General features: G+C 41.2%; 5 protein-coding genes and 1 long non-coding RNA gene across 6 annotated transcripts in view; 5 read left to right on the top strand and 1 right to left on the bottom strand.

Moving 5' to 3' along the window:
• LOC142889194 (histone H2B) overlaps positions 1-45 on the top strand; it is a 797-nt gene extending 752 nt beyond the window's left edge. Inside the window, exon 1 of the mRNA XM_076027858.1 lies at positions 1-45. This exon is cut by the window's left edge and continues 752 nt beyond it. The gene's annotated coding sequence lies outside the window, so the exon portion shown is untranslated.
• The window catches only part of LOC142889198 (uncharacterized), a 265,120-nt gene that overhangs the window by 164,520 nt on the left and 79,520 nt on the right, over positions 1-21,080 (top strand). The window lies entirely within an intron of this gene.
• LOC142888973 (histone H2B) lies at positions 5,364-5,953 on the top strand. Its single transcript, XM_076027474.1, has one exon. The coding sequence runs from the start codon at positions 5,459-5,461 to the stop codon at positions 5,831-5,833; it is 375 nt and encodes a 124-aa protein (XP_075883589.1). The 5' UTR covers positions 5,364-5,458; the 3' UTR covers positions 5,834-5,953.
• Positions 16,042-16,540, top strand: LOC142889178 (histone H2B). The gene has a single exon (XM_076027829.1). The coding sequence runs from the start codon at positions 16,046-16,048 to the stop codon at positions 16,418-16,420; it is 375 nt and encodes a 124-aa protein (XP_075883944.1). The 5' UTR covers positions 16,042-16,045; the 3' UTR covers positions 16,421-16,540.
• Positions 17,711-18,468, bottom strand: LOC142889177 (histone H2A). The gene has a single exon (XM_076027828.1). The coding sequence runs from the start codon at positions 18,207-18,209 to the stop codon at positions 17,823-17,825; it is 387 nt and encodes a 128-aa protein (XP_075883943.1). The 5' UTR covers positions 18,210-18,468; the 3' UTR covers positions 17,711-17,822.
• LOC142889175 (histone H3) lies at positions 18,524-19,288 on the top strand. The gene has a single exon (XM_076027826.1). It carries the CDS (start codon positions 18,557-18,559, stop codon positions 18,965-18,967), a length of 411 nt encoding a protein of 136 aa, XP_075883941.1. The 5' UTR covers positions 18,524-18,556; the 3' UTR covers positions 18,968-19,288.

Raw genomic sequence — 21,080 nt, 5'->3', positions numbered from 1 at the left:
CGCCGCTTTTTACCGCTGCGCGCCCTTCTTTGAGGATCTACCCCCTAGTATTGCCCATATTTTTAAACTATGGGCTATTTAGTCTTGTTATAGGCTATAATAATTCATTGCACAAAATGTCAGGCTAAGTATAAGAGCTATAGTCTACTACAATCAGTCGTGCCAAATAAACACTGTCTTTATTTTTCATTTTTATTTTATTGTGTCAGAATTGAACCATACAACCATGTAGTGTTGAACAAGACTGCATGGTGAATCAAATCCCAAACAACCTATGAAACAATGAACACGTTTCCATTGCACTTCATTTTATTGACCACTAGATGACCTACTCGAGCACTGTGTCGTTGAAGCCTCCAGTAATGAACCATTTTTTGAAAGCAGTGTCAAGCTTCAACAAAGCCTCGCTCGGCCATCACTACTTGCAGTGCCAAAAAGGATTTCTGGTGATAAATCAGAACCAACCTGTAGCTCAGCTCTCATGCGGCTTCCCCCATTGCTTGAGAGTGAGCCACAGAGGCCTGATATACGCACCAGCTGGTATGACGTCACACGCAGGTTTGGGATTGTTTGGCCAGCTCAAGGCATGTGACCCCATGATGTCACAAAAGCGTTGACAACCATTGGCCACCATGACACATGTGATCATATGATTAAAATAATGCATGGGGCAACTGGGTTCAGAAAAAAACAAACATTTTATCACCCTTGTTACATGTTACATTCAGTGCTGCTTTCTCATAAATGTCAAACTGGTCACGTTGTGAGGAAACAAAGGCACGCAAGGACTTGAGAAGGTTTACTGCTGTGAAAATGTTCGTATGAGTTTTTTGTAGCATTGCACTTGTGCCTTAGAATCTGTCAAGGATTACGTCCCAGAAATTACCCATAAAGGCTGTTTCTTGATAGGAAATGCATATTATTTAATTGAATCAGCGAGAAGCCTCCCTCTGTTAATCAGTGGTACAAAGAAATTTTTTGAATTTTTCCAATGGAGAGACTAAGTGCCAAATTAAAAGGAAATGACAACAGTTTCAAAGATATATGGCAACCCCTATTAGACTACCTGCCTAAAGATCTCACAGGAATTATACAGAGGGGATATACTGGCTTGGAATTTTCTAAAGTGAATAGACCAGCAATAAACACCTGCTAATAGATAGAGGACACACATATTTGCAATTGTTAAGCTGATTATTTTGTTTCCTTTTTATTATCCTTCGTTTTGGGATTTTGATGTCATTATTGTTTGTGTACTGTTTTCTATCCTTTTATTTGTGTGTTTTTTTTCTTTTCTTTCTCACTCTTTATCATACCTGAATCTCATCTCCTTTTCCAGAACACTTTTGAAAGATGTTTGTTTGTAAGTTTTATATGTATTGTTTTGTTAAAGTTTTGAAAACAAAATAAAGTATGATTAGAAAAAAAAACATTGCCATCGGGGACAGTGGTTGGCGACCCCAAATTGGTAAATTATGCATTTTACATTTCTATTTGGACCTGTACACCTCAGAATACTCGCCTGAAATCTGTAAGGGCAATAACCCTTTGGAGATGATGATGATACTTATCCCAAAGTTGAGAGTAACTTTTTTGGTTTGTGGTAGAATTTTATAAAACATACTCAAATTTAATATCCCCACATCTGGTTAATGTTTACAATGAATCCTTTAACAGTGGAAGGTTGCCTCCAGCCCTATCTAAAGACAACATTTCTTTCTTGCTAAAAAAAAAAAAAAAAGACGAGGACCATCTTGAATCTTGCAACTACAGGCCCATTTCACTTTTAAATGTGGACCAAAAGATACCTGCTCTCGTCGTCGTGGACCAAACTGGCTTCATGGCAGGACAGAGCTCATCTTTCCACACCAGACTTTTGAACATTATCGGTTTCCCCAATCCTACCGTACCTGAGGTGGTCATTTCTTTAGATGCTGAGAAGGCATTTGACAGAGTTAAGTGGGAGTATCTGTATTACGTTCTTTCGAAATTTGGCTTCAGCTCTGACTTTATTACATGGATTCGACTGCTTTATAACTCCCCAACTGCCCATGTTTTCACAAATGATGTGAGGTCGCCTGCCTTTGCCTTTTGCCGGGGCACCAGACCTTGTTTGCATTAGCTGTCGAACCATTAGCCATCGAGTTTTGAGGGGATGGGAGATTTGAAGGCATCACCCACAAGTTGTCCCTTTATGCAGATGATTTGTGACTGCACTTATCAAACCCGTCCTCATCCATCACTGTTATTTCAGACGTTTTAAGCCAATTTGGCAGATACTCTGGATACAAACTAAATATTAGTAAAAGCAAACTTCTCCCAATTAACTGCCTGTCCAGGGATATATCACCAACCTCCTTCCCATTCAGAGTTGTCTCAGAGGGGTTTTGATACCTGCGTGTATTCAAAAAAATTTCGACCTCTGACTCGCCGGTCAGCTCTCCCTTTCTCCCTGAGCGGCATAGTTAACTTGGTGAAATGGTATTTCTCCACAAATTCTGTTATTTGGTTCAACATATTCCAATGTTTATGAGAAAATCCTTTTTAAAGCAGGATTCCTTTTAAAGCAGGACTCTGGGGGCTTGGCGGTGCTTCATTTTCAAAGAAGCTGCCACAGGGGAAGCATCGTGTCCGAGCATCTTTATTGACGTTTACCCCCTTCTAGGTACGTAACAGAAAATGAACCTTCCTGGTCGTATTTGTTAGCCTGTGTGTTATGAAAATGTTCACTGTGCTTGAGTGTGTTAAATTTAGTATTTTATATTTTGTCTTATGGCTCAAGTGGTCAAAACCCCTGTCACGGTCTCCACAGCACCTCTCAAGCCCCCCCCCCCCACCACCACCACCACCACCACCACCACCACCACCACCACCCCTGTCTCCTGTGCTGTGTTCCTTCGTTGCCAGATTATCTGTTTGCCTTGAGAAAGTAATCCAGCGGTTTTCTCCCTGTTGTTCTGCTCCTCGTTCTCCTGTTGACCACCGACCGCATGACCCTGCCTTCCCGCCTCAGCCTCCGCCACACCTTGGACTTCGACTCGGACCGTCTTCGACCCTGCCTTCGCCTCGCCCTCGGACTGATTCCCCAGTAACGACCCCACTTGGCTCTGACTATGTCCCCTGTCTGACCCTTCTGGATCCTATCGCTGGTATCGACCCTCGCCCGTCCCAGACGGCGATCCCGCCTGCCTCCGTCACCGCTTGCACTGGCTCTCGACCTTGGACTGTCCGACTTCCCGTAATAATAAACAGCCTAAATTGCATCAGAGTATCTTGTCGTGCATTTGAGTCCACAAACACCTGACAGCTCCCATGATCGGCATGGAGCAGCGCAGCGCGGCATGTGTGGCAATGTGGCATGTGTGTGTTGATATTGTTAATAGCAAACTATGGTTTATAGCATAATAATCTTTTTGAGATAAAACTGAAGTAATTTCCTGTTAAAGGAAAGAGGAAATATATTGTTTTGTTTTTTTGTGGAAAACGCCTATGTTGGTATTTTGTTTTATTTGTTTAAAGCATTATTTTGTGTATTAATAAATACTATATATTTTTTGAAATACAAATATTCTCAATGAAGCTGCTATAGGAGAGGGATCGTGTCCGAGCACCTTTATTGACGTTTCCCCCACTTCTAGGGCGAATAACAAAGAGATGCTAGCTAACAACAGTATGCAACCATGTAAACTTCAGTGTCATATTAACTAAGCACCAAAGGTTAACGACCAAACTGCGGCAGTTTGGTCACAGAAGGAGGGGTTTCACTCCAAGGCGGGTTTTCTACATGAAAAGCAAGTACCTGTCCTGGCTGCAGTTAGAGGATGATCAGCGTTTGCTCCTTTTCTCAGTACATCAACCCAGCATCAACTACCCGTGCACTTCAAAGACACAGACACATTTGTAACCCAGGTAACAAATCTGTCTATTGTTGCACATGTCTGTGTGTCTATCCCATAGGCGTAGAATATGGGGGGAAGTGTAGGTTGCAACCCACCCAATAATCCAAACCTCCTTCAGTTTCTTCTCCTGTAGTAAACTGAGAAGCTCTAAGGCGGTAATTTTACGTTTTGGCAAATCTGGTAATGTTTGCAACTTCAGTGCAAGTTCCTGTCCATTCAGGTCAGATTGCCCACTACAGCTCAGGGCATTGCTCAGTGTTTCACACTGCTTTTCCAGCTCTTCATTAGGCAGCTAAGGGAAATTTACAAACACAATGAACTTGTTCCCGACTTCACCCGTGGTCTGTGATCTTTCCCTTAGTGACACAATGCAGACATCTACCACCATATTGAAAAAACAAATCTCCATTTTCGTCAGTGCATCAGTCAGTTCCTCATCAGGAGCCTCATAGGAGAACTGTCTCTTAGTTGTTCACAGTCTCTTCTGCTTAAGAACAGCTTCAACATTCATCTCATCACACCTTTCTTAAGCAGATGCTTGTGCAGAAGCAAATCCAGTGTCTCTGTAGCTGGTAAGAGAGGCTTCAGTTTTCTTTAGGAGGTCAACTGCAACATCCACCTGCAGTGTCTCAGACTGCAATAACTTATTGACATGTTGTATTTTTGTCAGGATGTCATGCGATATCACACTACAAAGAGAGAATCAATATGATGCAACCTCTTCAGCTAAAGACTGTGCTTCATTTTTTATTGCCGGATCTGTGGTGTGGTCTCCCACCTCCAAAAGTGCATCTCTGACTTTTGCAGCCTGGTATCTGACAGCCTGTTTGCTGTTGATTCGACTTTCCCCCCTAGCATCTGACCAGGATTTCAGGGTTGTGTGGACATGTTTTTTTTGTTTTTTTTTAAAGGACCATCTCTGAGTGGAGGCAGAAAACAGTGTGAAAAGCTTCTGCAGGTAGCCAAAGTAGCCAGTGGCATCTGCAGAGCTTTTTGCCGCATCAGCTACCACCAGATTTACTGTGTGTGCACCGCATGGCACAAATAAAGCTCTTGAATTTATTTCAAGAAGTCTGGCAGAGTCCCTTCCTCTTCCCTTTCATATTTGCACCATTATAATAAGACTGCCCTCTACAGTCTTCAAAGGAGATGTTGAGCTCTTTGAGTTTCTTTTGAATGAGGATCGAAAGGCTTTCTCCAGTGGTCTCTTCTGCTTCAAGGAACCCCATGAAGTGCTCTTTTATTTGTGGGGTGTCCTCAACTGAATACAAATCGAATAATTACTGATAATTGCTCGATTATTATTATTATTATTATTATTATTATTATTATTATTATTATTATTATTATTATTGTTCACTCATGTAACTCACATTTGTCATTCGAGGATTTTGCGCAGTCCGGCAGTCTCCACTTGGCGGGAGGGGAGCCTCTTTATCTCGGTCACAGACACACGGGCCAATCAGCAGAGGGCAACCACACAGTCGACTTTGCATATAGCCTGTATTTAAGAGTGTACGAGCCTGTGTACGAGATCACTGTCCTTTAACCGGAGCAGAATGCCTGAACCAGCCAAGTCCGCGCCCAAGAAGGGCTCTAAGAAAGCCGTCACCAAGACCGCCGGCAAAGGCGGCAAAAAGAGGAGGAAGTCTAGGAAGGAGAGCTACGCCATCTACGTGTACAAGGTGCTGAAGCAAGTCCATCCCGACACCGGCATCTCCTCCAAAGCCATGGGCATCATGAACTCGTTTGTCAACGACATCTTCGAGCGCATCGGCGGTGAGGCGTCTCGTCTGGCTCACTACAACAAGAAGTCCACCATCACTTCCAGGGAGATCCAGACCGCCGTCCGCCTGCTGCTGCCTGGTGAGCTGGCCAAGCACGCCGTGTCTGAGGGCACCAAGGCCGTCACAAAGTACACCAGTTCCAAGTAAACGCCTCGTCTTTCCTGCGACCCAACGGCTCTTTTAAGAGCCACGCACTCGCTCCGAAGAGATTCCACCGCCTTCTACAAAATGATGTTAACATATGCTGTTGCAGTATTATAAACCTTATGTCCTGTCTTTCGTGCGGAATTAGTTATAGGTATTTCATACACCTCACAACAGGAATTTGTAGTTACAGCAACATCCTGACCAGCAAGAAAAAATAGGTTCAGAAGAGGACGAAGCCTTTATTAATCGCACTTTGGGGGATTTTGCATAAAGAATGGGGATTATATTGATTAAAAACAAAGACAGAAGGAAGAAAAGAGTTGGATAATTAAGTTATGTACACAGTATTCACATATAGGTGTTTTTGTTACAAACAAGCGTTACTATATTTGTTATCACAACAATGTTTACATCACATTTTGTGGATTCAAATTAAGAAGCAGTTTTTTTTTTATTGTGATTATCATAACAAATATTGAATATTTCTCTAACATATTGAACATATCTAACTATTTATAAGGCGGAGTTGTTCAGATGTACTGTTTATACAAGATCAGAAGTATTGTTTTTATCGAGCAAAATATGGAGAAAATGTTTAGTTGAAATAAACTATTCAGAATCCATGTAGACTTACTGTTGACTATGTAAAATGTATCTATCTGTGATATATATATATATATATATATATATATATATATAGGATGTGTATATATATATATATATATATACATATATAGGATGTATGTTACACTGCCAGTTTCCACTGAATACGGTGCTCATCTGGTGTTGTGGTGGTGTGTGTGATTACACATCCTCAAACAATATTGCAAAGCTTTTTTGTACATCATCGCTTGCAGGGCTTTAATGATTAAAACACACACACAGAAAGATTCTGAAAAATAGTTAGTAGTGGTTCCATCTGAAAATTCAATGAACCGTGGCCCGCTGACATGATGCAGTTCCGTCATGTGGCTCCTGATGTAAACTGTATCTAACACACAATTGAGCTGAAACCTAGTATATATATATATGTGTGTATATATATATATATATATATATATATATATGTGTATATATATGTATGTATATATATGTATGTATATATATGTATATATGTATATATGTATATATGTATGTATATATATGTATATATGTATGTATATATATGTATATATGTATATATGTATGTATGTATGTATATATATGTATATATGTATGTATATATATGTATATATGTATATATGTATGTATATATATGTATATATGTATATATGTATGTATATATATGTATATATGTATGTATGTATATATGTATGTATGTATGTATATATGTATATATATGTATATATGTATGTATATATATATGTATATATGTATGTATATATATATATATGTATATATGTATGTATATATATATATGTATATATGTATGTATATATATATATATATGTAAAAAATAAAATAAAAATGAAATAAAGAAAGTAAAAGAAAAGTGTTTTGGGTGAGTCTGGGTTATTTGTTTGACGTTTTGCTTGAGTTGAGAGGAGTCGGCTCTTTCCGCGAGATGTGTGTGGCTCTTAAAATAGCCGTTGTTGTAGTTGTTGTTGTTACTCTACTTTGTATTAGTATTAGTAAGTAGAAGTATTCTGTTGGAAATTAAACATCAGGTGATTGACGTTTGCACCAACGTTACAATATCTGAAGATCTTGGTCACAAAATGCAGCGGGGTTACCAGAGCACAATTTGAGCTTCTGACTCATCGGGTGCTGCATGTCTGGGCGTTTTTGCGCCTGCCTATCATTAGTGCAAAAACCTTTGTGGATACAACGCAAAGATGGTGGAGAAGTGGAAATTCAACTTTGTTGTCTATTTGCGTGTGTTCTTTGCCGTCTTGCTATGTTAGCAAGCTGCTACTTCTGTAAATACACCGGGCTCCAGGTCTTCTTCTTCTTCCGTCTATAGGGAATAAAACCACAGTGCCACATAAGGCCTGGCAAGATATTTTTGGAGACGGCTTTGTGTATTCTCTTTTTTTCAAGTGCTTTTCTAAACACAAGCCTCTTCTCTACTAAAATGAGCATGTTGTCACCATGTTTTTGGATGCAGGACATCGCGCAATTGATCGGCATTTAGTCCCTTGAGACTAAATGCCGAGACTAACTAAATAAGTTACTGAGATCGCGTAGATGAAGTGCTAGAGAATTCAGGAGCTTGGCGGTGGCCAGTGTTCTTAGTTGTTGGGCACTTTTGTCTGTAGAATCGTTCCGCGAATAGCCGCGACAGTGATGCATGAACACCTAAAATGCCGACACCCCGGAGCCACTGTATCATCACACACGCAGAGAGGAGTTCACAAATAACGTTGAGTATAGATATTTTGTAGATGTTTGGTCTCATTTTTGTAGTCTTTGGTATGACCTGTTTAAACCACAACATCCAATTGTCAGGGTCATTTGAACAGAAGGCACCAAAAGTAGTATTCCAATATCTAGGATCAAAAACAAAGTTCTGTGAGTTGCTGAAAGAAGAGTTCAACCAATCCAAAACACGAGTGTCCAGACTTTATCGGTTGCACCAAAACCAAGCCAGGATGAGCTGGCACGGATTCATCAATCCAGGTGAAACCTATCCTGGATAATGCGTACAGGCTGCTTTCTTCAATAGAACATAAATAGGAGCAAATAAAAGAGAAAGGCTACACGACCACTGTTACAGAAGCTCACTAGATACTAAGTGCTGGTTGTCTAATTATGTAAATAGCAGAGTGGCACCAGTCAGAGTGCCTCTAAAAGTCTCCCACGAATGGCTCAAAGGTTGATTTAAATTGCTTTCCTTTATTCTTTGATTTGAGTTGGTGAAGCATATATATACGTGTGTGTGTGTGTGTGTGTGTGTTTCTGGAAAAAAAGGACAGTAAACAAATCAGCAAACAACCAAACCAAGGCTCAAGAACTCAACGCAGTAAACGGCATGGTAGACCATAACATGGCACAAATGAACCCAAGTTATTAGTATCAAGTTATAGTCAAACTGTTAATATAAAGCGAAACTCACTTTTCTCTGGACGCACACAGTGACACATGCATTTACCAACAACCTCCTCTGAGTGGAGCAGAACGCTCAGCACACCTGGTCTGCTCCCTCTTAGCCCTCTCCCCAGCAGTGCTCCCAGTGGCAGGGCCCTGCATTGTCTGTCCTGTCTCCTTCAGAACAACCACAGTCATAAAATTACGGAAGCGTATTGCTGCCACCCTAGAAAAAAAACCAGGGCTCAGTATCACGTTATAACGTGATAGTTTCACGTTATAACATGATACTTTCACGTTTTTTATGTTATAACGTGATAATTTCACGTTTTTACGTGATAATTTTCACGTTATAACGTGAAAATTAGGATGCAGTTGAACTTGTACCCATGGAGCCTTCCGTGCCCCTCCAGCTGATCAATGAGAAAACGACGAAACTTCAATCAGGTCGGATTCATTCTTCCTACGAAGCAATCCCATACTGTTGGATTTTGTATTGTTCTCATATTATTTTGTTTTATGATTTTAATCAGCAGAAGTTAATCAGCCAGTGGGGGTCACATGATCCACTAACACCAATAAGGTGTATGAGTGCGTTTTGTTGTTCTCTGTTGTTTTGTATCTATAAGTATCACATTATAACGTGAAAGTATCACGTAAAAACGTGAAACCATCACGTTGTAACGTGATACTGAGCCCTGTTTTTTCCCCCTAGGGTGGCAGCAATGCGCTTCCGTATGAAATAAAAGAGATAGCATGGCAAAGTTTTGAAGACACAGATACACACTCATTGTCAGTTGGAACGATTGCAATTTTCCATCCAAATAGTTCAATAATTAACAACTCCAAATTAGCGATGTTTGGAGATGTCTCATTCTGATTATGAAGTTTTTTGAAACTGTAGGTGAAATTGACTGAAAATGTAAGTGAAATGTTGTAAATGTAACTCCACCAGGCTCTAAAAATCTTATGAAATAGATGAGCCCACTGACTTCATTGAAGTTCAGTTTGGGATTAATAAAGTTCCTCTTTCGTTTGCTCCTTTGCTGTGGTATATGTTATTGTGCAAGTGTCTCAATCTCCATGGTGAATTATGTCATAAGAAATATCACTTTCCCTTCTCTCACTTTTGTGCTACCAGATCATGGATGAGTTGAGCCAGGATAGCTAAGATATCCCAACTTACTCCCTTGTCCTAGTTTTGTGCTACGGGCCACTGGACGTCAGGGCCAGAATGATGCTATGGACAATGCAGACACTGATGATGGATGGAGCTGCTCAGTGGAAAGAGAGTGAATATGGCATATTAGCTTTCATAATTACTTTTGCAAACACAGTTGTCCCGCTCGAGGATCACTTCAGGGCCGTAGACCTGATGAAAAACCAAGCAAAAACGAAAAAACTGCAAATTTTTAGATTAAACATGCATTTAACATTAAGACTTGCATTGTAAAAGTAACAAAATTTGGCCATAAGAAATTTGTGCGTGTCTCCTTTTTTTCTTCCCAAGACAGCTGGGACAGGCTCCAGCAGTGCAGGTTCATCACTGACACAAAAGGAAGGATGTTTATTCTGACTTTGATCAGACTATTAAACGTGATGAAACTTTGATCAATACCTGGTGCAGACCAGAGACAGTGATTGAATAAACAATTATTCACAATTGTGCACAATTGTGCACAAGCCTTGCAAATTGTGGAAATACACCAGAAACGGCACACTCTCAGCACCCTTCCATCACGTCCTCACTGAGGATTCAAGAGTTGCTGCGTTCCTTAGTAGCGATCATGCTTTAACAGACACACTGACAGAGGACGTCGGACTTGTCTCACTGACACAAACATTGACACTGACTGAGAGTGGACAGGTTCGCACCTTCCAGCCATTTTCTGCGAACACACAGCGCCTGCAGCCCCGGCTGCTCCGGAGCGTCACGGAGTTCTTCCTGTTTATTTTTTTTCAACCCTGCTCCCTACATCGACATGGTCAAACAAATGAGGTAACCAAGGCACTTATGTTTCTGTTCTATTTAATCACCTTAAATTAACCTCCCACTAGTTCACAAAAGCACCTGAAACACACACGCACCTTCTGAAGTTACTAAGCACAACACAGAACCTTTTTTTTCTCTTTTCTCCCCGCTCCCCTCTTCTTCCCCCACCACCACTTCCCTGCACATATAGAATCCTCAGTTACTCTTGTCTCCACTCAACCCTGAAAGAAAAGGAAAAAAAAAATACAATAAAACAATAACTAAAAATACCCCCTCCATGACCAATCACTCCAATAGAGAGAAAACAAATTTGGACTGCAGCCAAACATTTAAGGAGCTGCTTCTTTTTGGGTCCTGATAGTCTTGCGTCGCATAATACTTACATTATGTTTGTTGATCAAGTCAATGAAGGCGATCAGCAGCTGCTTAAAATAAACTACTGCAAATCCTAAAACACACAAAAAAGAAACTTAGGAGGAGGAGTCACGAGCATGAGAAGTGAGTAGACGTGTCTTCCGCAGCTCCAGCAGAAATCTATAAAATTTATAATCCTTTGGACCTTGTAACCGCAAAAACTTTGTTAAAGAATTTTCCTTAGTGACTCGAGTACATTATAAGCGAACTACATGAAACACTCAACATGTATGGTCAACGAATTACTGACATTGAAGATGGAATGACCAAGTTCAACAAAAGACTGGACAGTTTGGAAACTTCCCAAACTTTATTGGCTAAGGAAAACAATGCCTTGAAGGAGAAGGTAGCGTACTGAGATAATTACACTCGACGACAATATACGTATTGTAGGGATACCAGAAGATGCAGAGAGCCCACGACCCTCAGAATTCATGGCCAAGCTACTTGTGGACATGCTTGGAGAAGACAGTTTTGAGAAGCCACCATCGGTGGACAGAGCTCATAGAAGTTTGGCCCCAAAACCAGCAGATGGCGACAATAAATCACGTGCGATTATTGTCAAACTTCATTGCTTTCAAACTAAAGAGATGATCCTACGCCTCGCCAGACAGAAGGGTCCGCTTTCCTACAACGGAGCAAGAGTTCACATCTTTCCAGACTACAGCCCGGATGTCAACAAAACGACTTGCAGCCTTCTCCGACTCCAAAAAGAAGCTCCACGCCGCAAAGATGCAGTTCGGTCTCTACTATCCAGCCACACTACAGTTCACAGTGCAGCGGCACTAACGTACATCGACAAAATTGTCGCTTCTGAGGACAGAGGCTCTGCTTCACACGCTGCAGAGGACAAATGAGGTAAAAGCAGTCTCTGTGTGAACATGTGCATACATCACACAACAATACGGGCAACCTACTATAACTTTGATTTGCGTAATCATTTACTTTCATGATCATCACCGTTTTCATTATATTGACGTTCTTGCTGTTCAAAGGTTCATCAATGGTTAAACATGTTTCAGTATTGCAGGTAGCATGCAAATTTAGGTTTGCAGCAGTTTGATGTTTTCTGGGGGGGAAAGCCTTTTTAAGGCCTGTTTCTGTGTTGCAATGTAGTAGTTTTGATGTGATATGTGTTTTTTTTTTGTTTTGTTTTTTTGCACCTACCTATTATTCTTTCTATCTTCCAAATGGAGTAGACGCTTACATCTCTGATTTTATTTGTTTTAATGGTGCAGAATAATTTACAACTTCTCCCAGGTAAAGACGTTATGAAAATTATAAGTTGGAATGTTAAGGGTTTGAATCAAGCAAACAAACACCTTGGTGTTGGTATTGCTTTCATACAGGAAACCCACCTTTTAAATCGAGACCACTTAAAAATACACAAAGATTGGGTGGGGCAAACATTTCACTCACAATTTAACTGTAAAAGTAGAGGAGTTGCTATTCTTATCCACAAAAGAATCCCCTTTCTTGTGTCAAAAACTATACTGGACCCGAATGGCAGATATGTGATGATTGTGGGAAAGCTGTTTAAACTTCGCTTAGTATTGGTTAATATTTATGGCCCGAACTTTGACGATTAGATTTTTTTCAAAAAAAACACCAAGTATCATCCCTAATTTGGACAATCATCACTTAATTTTGTCTGGGGATTACAACTTGGTGATAAGAAATTAATAATGGTATTATGTCCCTTCAAAGTGGAAAAGCCCCTGGCCTTGATGGGGTCCCAACTGATTTTTATAAAGAATTTAAAGATAAACTTGCTCCTCTTCTTCTTTTGGTCTATGAAGAAGCACTGGTGAACAATATTCTTCCACCGACGCTTCGCCAGGCGTCTATTATACTATTACTATTACTGAAGAAGAATAGATAATAAAGATCCTCGTGATTGCTCATCTCATAGACCAATTAACCTGACAAATTTTGATGGCAGGAAGTATTTTCAAAGGTTATTGCTCTCCGGCTTGAAAAAGTTCTTCCTCGTATCATCTCTGAAGATCAGACTGGATTTGTCCAGGGTAGACTATCCTTTTTTAACCTGAGACGACTTTTTAATATCATTTATACAGAACCTAGCACTCCATCATCAGAAGCAGTAATATCAGTTGATGCTGAAAAGGCGTTTGATCGGGTTGAATGGAAGTACCTTTTTTATACACTTAGCAGATTTGGTTTCGGCCCTAATTTCATTCAATTGATAAAGCTTATCTATCTACACTGACCCAACTGCTTTTGTTTATACCAATGGCATCTCGTCTGAGTATTTCTTTGTGGTTAAAAGACAGGAATGAGAAGATCCCTGCATGGCTCAGAATCGAAAAGAATAGTAGCAGGCCACATTCACTCTCGGCATTACTTTGTGCACCATTACCACCACTAGTTAACAATATTAAGGGTAATATAATTGTAACTCAATCCTTGCGTATAATAAATCAATTCAAAAAATGTCTGGGTGTTCAAAATATCTCTCTTCACTCACCTGTAATACATAATCACCTTTTTCAACCGTCTTTATTGGACAATGGCTTTAAAATTTGGTATGATAAGGGTATTCATAGTATTGAAAACCTTTATATCGATAATATCTTTGCCAGCTTTGAACAGCTATCCAAAAAATTCAGACTGATCAAGAGTCATTTTTGGCGATACTTGCAAATTAGGGATTTTACTAGAAAAAGGTTCGCTAATTTCTCTTCTGTCCCCCCTTCTTCATGCCTAGATTCCATATTAAAAGTTAATATGCTAAATAAGAGGAGAATATCATATATTTATTTACGTATTATGGATAGTCGCAACCACTCCATTGCACATATTCGGGAACAATGGGAAAAAGACCTGGGGGCTCCTCTGTCTGACAAGGAATGGGATATGGCTCTTACCAAGGTTCACTCTTCTTCCATATGCTCAAGACTTGCTTTAATACAGTTCAAAGTGCTACATAGGTTACACTTTTCAAAGGCTAAATTAGCAAAGATATTTCCCAATGTGGACCCATCATGTGACAGATGTAAACAGGCCCCAACTACTTCCTACCATATGTTCTGGTCTTGTCCAAAACTTGTACCTTTCTGGTTATCCTTTTGTGAAGTTATCTCTAATGCCTATGGCTATAATGTCTCACCTTCTCCTTTGGTTGCTATTTTTGGACTGTATTCTGATCCAACGGGATGTGTCCCCCCTGATCATCTGCAGAGGGTCATTGTCTTTTCTTCTTTATTAGCCAGACGCTTGATTCTACTTCAATGGAAGGCAGTTACTCCTCCATAACATCACCACTGGATCAAGGATGTTATGTTCAATATCAAACTGGGAAAAACTCAAATGCACTCTCAATGGCTTCTCTGACCGATTCCACAAAACCTGGGACCCCCTAATAACATATGTAAAAAATCTCCCTGGCCTAGAACTGGAACATTAAGTGTTTACTCCTGCTCTGTTCAATTATTGATATTTGGTTCACTTGTGGTTTGTCTGCTTTTTGTTGATGTTTAATTTATTTTATTTTATTTTGTTTTATTTTATTTATTTATTTATTTATTTTTACATTTGTGTGTGTGTGTATGTGCGCGTTGTTTGTAACCCCTTTTTTTGTTTGTTTGTTTTTTTGTCGCGTTTACCCTGGCTTTGGTTTGTTATTGTTCTCTTCTACTTGGGGTGTTTGTTTGTTTGTTTGTTTTTTCTCTCTCTCTTTTCTCTACTACACTGTTTGTAATATAGAAAGTGTGTTCTTTATATATGTATATGCAAAATCACAAATAAAGTGTTAAAAAATAGAAAGAAAGAAAAAAACTTAGGCGTTGGATAATGTGAGTTAATTCAATTAAGAATTCTGTGCAGTTTCGATTCACCACACACAATAATCCATGTACAAAAATGTCTGCAATACTAGAAAGTAACTGAAACATCAAGGCTGTCCGCCCATTGCCTCCTGTCATTTGATGCTTGTATCTTCCCAACTGATGTTCAAAGGCATTAATGCGTTCGCGTATTATGGTTGATTAGTGGTAGGTATTAAATTATAACAAAAAGATGTTTCACCAAATACACCAAAATTCAGAAGAGGGCAACCACACAGTCGACTTTGCATATTGCCTGTATGGATACGAGCCTCCCACCGACTACGAGATCGTTGTTCTTTGACCGGAGCAGACAGAATGCCTGAGCCGATAACTAAATGCCGATCGATTGCGCGACGTCTCGTGTCCAAAAAACATGATGACAACGCGATGACAACCGCCGGCAAAGGCGGCAAAAAGAAGAGGACTAGGAAGGAGAGTTACGCCATCTATGTGTATAAGGTGTCCAAAGGCATTTTCTTTGTAATTATGCAAAACCAAACAAGTTAAATAAATAAATAAATAATAATAATAATAATAATAATAATAATAATAATAATAATAATAATAATAATAATAATAATAAAAATAATGATAATAATAATATATAAAATCTATATTTGTGAATAACAAGCTTGGTGTTATTATAATAATAATAATAATAATAATAATAATAATAATAATAATAATAATAATAATAATAATTATTATTATTGTTGTTGTTGTTCACTCATGTAACTCATGTTTGTCATTCGAGGACTTAGTTTGCGCAGTCCGCCAGTCTCCACTTGGCGGGAGGGGAGCCTCTTTATTTCGGTCACAGACATACGGGCCAATCAGCAGAGGGCAACCACACAGTCGACTTTGCATATAGCCTGTATTTAAGAGTGTACGAGGCTGGGTAGGAGATCACTGTCCTTTGACCGGAGCAGAATGCCTGAGCCAGCCAAGTCCGCGCCCAAGAAGGGCTCTAAGAAAGCCGTCACCAAGACCGCCGGCAAAGGCGGCAAAAAGAGGAGGAAGTCTAGGAAGGAGAGCTACGCCATCTACGTGTACAAGGTGCTGAAGCAAGTCCATCCCGACACCGGCATCTCCTCCAAAGCCATGGGCATCATGAACTCGTTTGTCAACGACATCTTTGAGCGCATCGGCGGTGAGGCGTCTCGTCTGGCTCACTACAACAAGAAGTCCACCATCACTTCCAGGGAGATCCAGACCGCCGTCCGCCTGCTGCTGCCTGGTGAGCTGGCCAAACACGCCGTGTCTGAGGGCACCAAGGCCGTCACAAAGTACACCAGTTCCAAGTAGACGCCTCGTCTTTCCTGCGACCCAACGGCTCTTTTAAGAGCCACACACTCGCTCCAAAGAGATTCCACTGCCTTCTACAAAATGATGTTAACGTATGCTGTTGCAGTATTATAAACTTTATGTTCTGTCTTTCGTGCTGAATTAGTTATAGGTATTTCATACATCTCGCAACAGGAATTTGTAATTACAGCAACATCCTTACCGGCAAGAAAAAATGGGTTTAAAAAAAAAAGGTGTTGGGGAAAAAAAATGGGTTCAGAAGAGGAAGAAGCCTTTATTAATCCCACTTTGGGGAATTTTGCATTAAGCATGGGGATTATATTGATTAAAAACAAAGACAGAAAATAAATTATTTATAGGCTAAGAAGGAAGAAAAAGAGTTCGATAATTAAATTATGTACACAGTATTCACATATAGGTGTTTTTTGTTACAAACAAGCGTTGCTATATTTATGTTATCACAACAATGTTTACATCACATTTTATGGATTCAAATTAAGCATTTTTTTTTATTGTGATTATCATGACATATATTGAATATTTCTCTAACATTTTGAACATATCTAACAATATTTATAAAGCAGAGTTGTTCAGATGTACTGTTTATACAAGATCAGAAGTATTGTTTTTATTGAGCAAAATATGGAGAAAATGTTTAGTTGAAATAAACTATTCAGAATCCATGTAGACTTACTGTTGACTATGTAAAATGTATCTATATGTTATACTGCCAGTTTATATGGTGCTCATCTGTTGTCGGTGGAGGTGTGTGTGATTACACATCCTCAAACAATATTGCAAAGCTTTTTTGTACATCATCGCTTGCAGGGCTTTAATGATTAAAACACACAAACGAGAGAGAGATTTTGAAGATTCCTAAAAGTAGTTTGTCGTGGTTCCATCTGAAAATTGTTCATAATAGAAGAAGCCCTTTTTTTTCAACGATCATACACACACCACATCCGGCCCGCGTGAAGGCAGTCATAAACCCTCCCCCCCCAACGAAACTTTGCTGACACGTTAGCGTAGCGCGACAGCATGCTTCCGCCCCCCCATCTCCCGCTCAACAAAGAAATGCCGGGACGTTAGCCCTATTTTCAACCCCCCTCATTCAACGAACCGTGGCCCGCCGACATGATGCAGTTCCGTCATATGGCCCCTGATGTAAACTAACACACACACACTTTTGTGAGGCAAGCTGAAACCTAGTGTATATATACACACATATGTATAAAAATAAATAAATAAAGGAAAATAAGTGTTTTGGCTGAGTCTGTGTTATTCGTTTGACGTATAGCTTGAGTTGAGAGGATTCGGCTCTTTCCGCGAGATGTGTGTGGCTCTTAAAAGAGCCGTTGTTGTTGTAGTAGTAGTAGTAATTCTCCAGCCAGCGGTGTCCACTCTACTTGGCCTTGGCGGGCTTCTCGGTCTTCTTGGGCAGCAGCACAGCCTGAATGTTGGGCAGCACGCCGCCCTGAGCGATGGTCACTCCGCCCAGCAGCTTGTTGAGCTCTTCGTCGTTGCGCACCGCCAGCTGCAGGTGACGCGGGATGATGCGAGTTTTCTTATTGTCGCGGGCGGCGTTGCCGGCCAACTCCAGGATCTCAGCGGTCAGGTACTCCAGCACCGCGGCCAGGTACACTGGGGCTCCGGCGCCCACGCGCTGCGCATAGTTGCCTTTGCGCAGCAGCCTGTGAACACGACCCACTGGGAACTGGAGACCGGCCCGGGAGGAGCGAGTCTTCGCCTTGGCTCTGGCCTTGCCGCCGGTTTTGCCTCTTCCGCTCATCTTGTGCTTAACTCTCTGCTTGCGCTTCGGAGAAAATGTGCCGACGAGTCGGACGACTCTCGCTTATATTTCCCAAGCCCACCAACGGTGTTGTGCCTGACCAACCAGGAGAAGCCTGGCAGTGCGCGCGCTCGTTTTGAATTTTGGCGGCCTGCCACGCTCACCTCTCGGCCAATAGGCAGCGGAGTCTCGGGCCCCACTAACTTGTCTCCCCCTCGGCGACAGGGGGCTGCGAGAGCAGCCAATCGGCGCAACAGTGACGCGGCCGCCGTCGCTCGGCCCGTTAAAGAGGAGCGACTTGTCCCTTCACACACTCATTTTACTTGTGAGCAAAGACTCGAGTGGAAATGGCAAGAACCAAGCAGACCGCCCGCAAGTCCACCGGAGGCAAAGCTCCCAGGAAGCAGCTGGCCACCAAGGCTGCCCGTAAGAGCGCCCCGGCCACCGGCGGAGTGAAGAAGCCTCACCGCTACAGGCCCGGTACCGTGGCTCTGAGAGAGATCCGTCGCTACCAGAAATCCACGGAGCTGCTCATCCGCAAGCTGCCCTTCCAGCGCCTGGTCAGAGAGATCGCCCAGGACTTCAAGACCGACCTGCGCTTCCAGAGCTCGGCTGTCATGGCTCTGCAAGAGGCCAGCGAGGCTTACCTGGTGGGTCTCTTCGAGGACACCAACCTGTGCGCCATCCACGCCAAAAGAGTCACCATCATGCCCAAAGACATCCAGCTGGCCCGCCGCATCCGCGGAGAACGGGCTTAAAGTGCTCCCTGTCGGTACTGCAGCCCTGTGCACACGACCAACGGCTCTTTTCAGAGCCACGCAACTTTTCAACAAAGAGTTCTTGCCTACATCTTCAAATGATGGGAAATTTATTACTCTGGAGTTACGAGCTTGACACTGACTCAATATTTATCCGAGTTATGCCGCTGTGTGTTAAGGGAATTGGTCTTTGGCTAGTCCTGTCAACGAGCAGAATGGGCCTCCCATTTGCAACGATGAAGGAACATAAAAATTAAACTTGTACTAATAAAGAGTTCACGGTCAAGAAGCCACAACATCCATCAACACAATAGGGACGGTCAATTTGAATTTCAAATGTTTAAAAGTTGAAATTACTATTAATCATAATACATTAATCAAAAAAATATATATATAATGTATATGTATGTATGTATGTGTATATATATATATATATATATATATATATATATATATATGTATGTGTGTATGTGTGTATATATATATATATATATATATATATATATATATATATATAAATTTGCCATTATGGTTTTCCTGCATCACGCTTTGACTACTTTGAGTTTGGGATTTTGACATCAATCCTTAACTACTGCAATTTTCTACAGGAATATTGTTTAACTTTTTTTTTTTTTTTTTTTTTTTTACTGTCACTCATTCTACTGTACGTTCCATTGTTAAAATTAAACATTAATGTCACTGTGTAATGTGTTTCTCTTTTTTTTTTTCCTTTTTTTTCTTTTAAGTATTCCCCTTTTCCTTCCACAGATTCATCAGTTTTATTATTTGAATAAACCCAGTATCGGACAATTAGCAATGCAAATTCACTATCTGTCGTTTTCTTTTCCCCCCCTACACAATAGTTGCCAGCTGCCTTCTCTATATCCCTCTCGTCATCCCCTCCCTTTGTCCCCCCTCACTCATTTCCCCTTTCTACTCTCTTCTCACCCCCTATCCCTCCCTCAGTCTTGTCATGGCCACAATGTCACCTTTCCACAAGAATATAATAAAACCACTCAACAGGTAGTTCCTGAAACGACCCGGGTGGCTCACACTCTCAAGATCTACCTCTGAGAATAAAATCTGTCAGCCATCAGAGACATTCAGAGACACTTGTGCTCGTCATTATGGCCAGACAGGACAAGGGGGGATGTCACTGTGTAAGATACAGCAAATTACTGTAGATCTGGAAGTTTACACAATCGTGTTCTTTATCTGACGAATGGTAATTCTATTTTTCATGCTTTTTCTACACTGCCTGGCCAAAAAAGAAAGTCGCCACCAAAAATTAAAGGTCACACACTAATATTTTATTGGACCGCCTTTAGCTTTGCTTACCGCACACATTCGCTATGTTATTGTTTCGATAAGCTTCTGCAATGTCACAAGATTTATTTCCATCCAGTGTTGCATTAACTTTTCACCAAGATCTTGCATTGATGATGGTAGAGTGTGACCGCTGCGCAAAGCCTTCTCTGGCACATCCCAAAGATTCTCAATGGGGTTCAGGTCTGGACTCTGTGGTGGCCAATCCATGTGTGAAAATTATGTCTGTTTTTACAGATTTACCCAGTTCCAGAGTGATGGTCCCGTCAGTGTAGTATTATATATGTGACAGTATCACTGTCACTGAAGAGGTCTCCTACTCTGCTCATTAGCCTATCAATGCAGAGGACGAGGGCATAAAAGTAGGCTGTGTCCCTCCCCTGCCCTCTTGCTTCCGGACCCGAAGGCTGCTTCTGTTTTCCCGGCCTTCTGGTTGCTCTGCTGCATTCGGTGGGGTGGACCATTGTGGTCAACGGGACACTGGCCAGCTGCTTTGTGTGCCCGAGTTTTAAGAGGATCAGGTGCGGACATTTTACTGTTTAAATTTAGTTTTGGGTGGCACAGTGGTTAGCGCTGCCGCCTCACAGCAAGAAGGTTGTGGGTTCGATTCCGGGCCTGGGACCTTTCTGTGTGGAGTTTGCACGTTCTCCCTGTATAGGATAGGCTCCAGCAGACCCCCGTCACCCTGAGTTCGGGACTAAGCGGGTATGGAAAATGAATGAATGAATGAATTTAGTCTTGAGTATTATGGCTTATTTGCATAGGTGTGTAGTGCCTCACCTGTCCG

The sequence above is a fragment of the Nelusetta ayraudi genome, unplaced genomic scaffold, assembly GCF_046127955.1.
Source record: "Nelusetta ayraudi isolate G7.1 ecotype Tasmania unplaced genomic scaffold, CSIRO-AGI_Nayr_v1 ptg000021l, whole genome shotgun sequence".
Lineage (NCBI taxonomy): Eukaryota > Metazoa > Chordata > Actinopteri > Tetraodontiformes > Monacanthidae > Nelusetta > Nelusetta ayraudi.
This window is presented reverse-complemented; position numbering and strand designations above follow the sequence as displayed.

Excerpts from the sequence above, each read along its gene's own strand:
- LOC142889177 (XM_076027828.1), bottom strand. The coding sequence starts at position 18,209 with ATGAGCGGAAGAGGCAAAACCGGCGGCAAGGCCAGAGCCAAGGCGAAG.
- LOC142889178 (XM_076027829.1), top strand. The coding sequence starts at position 16,046 with ATGCCTGAGCCAGCCAAGTCCGCGCCCAAGAAGGGCTCTAAGAAAGCC.
- LOC142889175 (XM_076027826.1), top strand. The coding sequence starts at position 18,557 with ATGGCAAGAACCAAGCAGACCGCCCGCAAGTCCACCGGAGGCAAAGCT.
- LOC142888973 (XM_076027474.1), top strand. The coding sequence starts at position 5,459 with ATGCCTGAACCAGCCAAGTCCGCGCCCAAGAAGGGCTCTAAGAAAGCC.